A 3,991-nucleotide genomic window follows, 5' to 3' on the forward strand; every position below is an offset into this window, starting at 1 on the left:
TGTGTGTTGTTAAAGTGCCTTTTATCACCGTCATTTCTTAACTTGTCATTAGTAAGACCTCTATTCAAACCATATGAGACACTAACCATATCATTATCGAAGTAATAGGGTCCCATGATATATTTGGGAGACAATATAATAATATTGTGTTTAATGAATGCTTAGTGCAAACAATAATTAATTTATTATTTTAAATTTATTGATTTTTTAAAAATAATTCATATAGAATGGTATTGATTCTCAACCCAAAAAAAATCTAAATTGGTGGTTATTTGAAGTACTCGTATTATTTATCTTTCATCAAATTTATAATATACTTATCTAACTAAATGATGAAATATTTATTCTTCATTGTTAATTTACAAAATTTAATAATATATTTAGTTATAATTTAATTATAACATTTTAAAATTTTAATTATTTATAGTTTAATTATTTTCTACTCTAATTTACTTAATTTAACATAAGTGGAAGAGACTATGTAGCACTTATTATAGTTGTAGTCTAACTAGATTGCTTTTTTGCTTTGAAAGTTATGGAAATGTAGGCCATATTTTGGAAAAAATGGGATTTTTGTAAATACAAGTAAAAGTTGTCAAACTTCATCAGTTTACGTGCCTTAGAAGTTTTTGATAACGCTGAATCTATTTCCACCATCAAAAACATGACACTGCCTCTACAAGATTTTTTGAAATTTTTTGGCCCACCGGCCACTTTTCACTGTCAAGTCAATTCCTCCACTTCGTAAACAACTCCCTTATTATAATAGTTACATTTCTTTATAAAAATATAAAAAATATATATCTTAATTTATATTTATTTTATATATGAATGAAGTGTTGCCACCTCACAATATCACCATGGGATTTTTGTAAATACAAAAAAAGTTGTCAAACTTCATAACTTTACGTCCATTAAAAACATGACACTCCCTCTACAAAAGTTTTTGAAATTTTCTCCACTTCTTAAACAACTCCCTTACTATAATAGTTACATTTCTTTATAAAAATATAAAAAATATAGATCTTAATTTATATTTATTTTATATATGAATGAAGTGTTGCCACGTGACAATATCACCATCATTGAGAAAAAATCTACCCGTAAGGTGACAATATCACCATCATTGTGTGTTGTTAAAGTGCCTTTTATCACCGTCATTGAGAAAATCTACCCGTAAGAGTTGTTATGTGACAATATCACCATAATTGTGTGTTGTTAAAGTGCCTTTTTACTTATCACTTTAAATGGGTTTACTTTTCATGGGGTTCTGTATTGTGTGTTGTTAAAGTAACCTTATACATAATTATCACTCTAAATGGGTTTACTTTTTCATGGGGTTCCCACTACAGATGATTTTATAACGGGATATATTGAGTTTTTTTACATATAAATATATGAGTTGTTTAAGCTATTTGTAATGGTGGATAAAACAAAAATAAATAAAATGGTTGAGAAGTGAGTCAATAACAAATAAATTTAGTATTTTTAATAAATCTATATGTTTCAAGGGAGTAAATTTTATTTTTTTAAATTTTAATAATATAATTTTTTTTTTTTAAATATCTATAAAATTTTCATTATTTTATAAAATTATAATTACAAATCCAATTTTATGATCCATTTTTTTTATAATTATTTAAAATTCTATTTTCCAATAAATTTCCACTTCCAACTAAATTCCTTTCTCAAAATTAATAATAATTATGTAATACTAAGAGGTTAACAGTAAGTATGATTGAATTCGAATCTTCATTGTTAATGGTTGAAATTTGTTGAATTAAGACCTCGCAGGAAAATCAGGGATAGTAATCCACAATCAAAATTTGTAATAATTATGTAATAGTAAAAGGATATCATAAAGAATGATTGAATTCGAATCTTCATTGTTAATGGTTGAAATTTGTTGAATTATGACCTCTCAGGAAAATCAGAGACACGAAAATTTCTCAAAGTTTGAAATGAAATGCCAAATGGTGGGAGACCAAACGATTTACGTGTTGAAAACGCGTCCAGCCAAGCGGCCCAGAACACGAAGTTAGAAGCGATCGTGTTCTGCTGCATGAGAGTCATTCTCTCTTTCACGCCACCTCGCCACCTGCAATTCAGTCCCTCTCCCACCAACACTTGCATACAACACGTACTCCCAGTTCGTAATCCCTCCTACCTGTGCAATTTTTGTCCAAGCAAAATCCAGTACCAAGGGTGCTTACAAAACAATTATATACTCCTGCTATCCGATTCAATCAATAGGTCAAGTTAGCCTCTGCAACGCTAAAATTAAGTTCATACAGCGAATAGTTTACAGGTTTTTTTTGCTTTTCAGGGTTTTTCAGGGTTTTTAAGCATCATTTGAGATGGCTGATCAGTATCACGGAGTGATGCAGAAAATTCATGATCATACGCCCAATTCAACTCAGATCTTGGGTTTCATCACCCTGTTCGTTTCTGGTGCAGTTTTGCTGCTTTTGACTGGTCTCACATTAACTGGAACGGTTGTAGGGTTGGTGGTTCTCACTCCTGTTCTCATTTTCTTCAGTCCCATATTGATACCAGTAGCAACTGTGCTGTTTGTAGCAGTTGCAGGGTTCTTGTCTGCAGGAGGCTTTGGACTGGCAGCCTTATCTGCCATATCATGGCTTTACAACTACATTAAGGGCAGGCATCCCCCTGGGGCAGACCAGATAGACTATGCCCGCATGCGTATTGCAGATACAGCGACCCATGTTAAGGATTATGCCCGTGAATATGGTGGGTATTTGCAGAGCAAGATTCAGGATGCTGCTCCCGGAGCTTAAGTAAGGTCTTGGACCGTAATAAATTCAGGATATATGCAGTATGTATATGCTCTCATTTAGCTGCTCATCTGATTTCCATGGGGTGAATCAGTTGTTTTGCAGTACGTGGGGGTCTGTTTATTTTGTGAGTTGCATCATTTTCTTTATGGTGAAGTTCTTTTTGTTGTTGTTGTTGTTTATTTTTATCTAGGGTTTAGGGTGTTGTCTTTATTGCAGCCTTGATAATTATTGGATTTTATTCAGGCTGCGATAAGGGTTAAGATTATGTTCATGTTATGTATGTTGTAATTGGGGTTTTTTAAATAGAACTGCGGATATTGTTCATATCGTCCTTGCAATTGTGCATATTTATTACGCTAATGTTATTGAGAAATATACTAGAGATCTCGGTGCTCAAATCGGGAATGATCATGCAGAGTGACTGGTCCTGGATTGCCTTGGTTGATGCTTAAGAAATTTGTATGGTTTGCAAAGTTTTTTCTTTGGAAAGTCATGGAGAATGTTAGAAAGCCTGTTTCCTTCTCGTATGCAATTAAACACTTTGTGCAATAGTTTTCATCCCCAAAAAAATCTATAAGCCCTGATAATATAGCAATTGTGCATACTTATTACGCGAATGTTATTGAGAAATATACTAGAGATCTTGGTGCTCAAATCGGGAATGGTCATGCAGAGTGACTGGTCCTGGCTTGCTTTGGTTGATGCTAAGAAATTTGTATGGTTTGCAAAGTTTTTTCTTTGGAAAGTCATGGAGAATGTTAGAAAGCCTGTTTCCTTCTCGTATGAAAGCCTGTTGAAGTACATTAGTTCCTTCTCGTAAATAAATTTGCAGGGGACCTTTAAAGGCCCTCTTCCATGAGAGCAAAAACACAGGAGATCTTTAAGGGTCTCGGCCATGAGAGCAAAGACACTTAAAGCAGGCTATTGTGTGTGTAGAATATAGACATGAACGAAAAATGATTTGATCCCTTGACCACAGTACTCGTTCCAGGTTCATCTTCTAGACTTCTAGAAGTTCGTAGACATCAAGGTTGATTCTAGCCTATCATATTTTTGCAGCAATTCCTTGCAAGTTCTTTTGATGTTTCATCTATCCTTCTGAAAAATGCATCATATGAAAGTTGTTTTTAAAGCATGTGGTTTAATCTTTCTTATAGTTTCTGAGTACTTCTTTCGAAGAGAAAAAAGCTGAG

At 33.0% G+C, this 3,991-nt stretch overlaps 1 protein-coding gene across 1 annotated transcript; it reads left to right on the forward strand.

Annotated features, from left to right (window-relative positions):
• The first annotated feature begins 2,016 nt into the window (after positions 1 to 2,016).
• On the forward strand, positions 2,017 to 3,122 carry LOC149209610 (oleosin). Its single transcript, XM_089396420.1, has one exon. The coding sequence runs from the start codon at positions 2,358 to 2,360 to the stop codon at positions 2,796 to 2,798; it is 441 nt and encodes a 146-aa protein (XP_089252546.1). The 5' UTR covers positions 2,017 to 2,357; the 3' UTR covers positions 2,799 to 3,122.
• The last annotated feature ends 869 nt before the right edge of the window (positions 3,123 to 3,991 follow it).

The sequence above is a fragment of the Pinus tabuliformis genome, chromosome 1_2 (genome assembly GCF_031772625.1).
Source record: "Pinus tabuliformis cultivar Carrire ecotype Pingquan chromosome 1_2, CPIR1, whole genome shotgun sequence".
NCBI lineage: Eukaryota > Viridiplantae > Streptophyta > Pinopsida > Pinales > Pinaceae > Pinus > Pinus tabuliformis.

Bases quoted from the DNA above. Each gene is read 5' to 3' on its own strand.
- LOC149209610 (XM_089396420.1), top strand. From the start codon at position 2,358: ATGGCTGATCAGTATCACGGAGTGATGCAGAAAATTCATGATCATACG.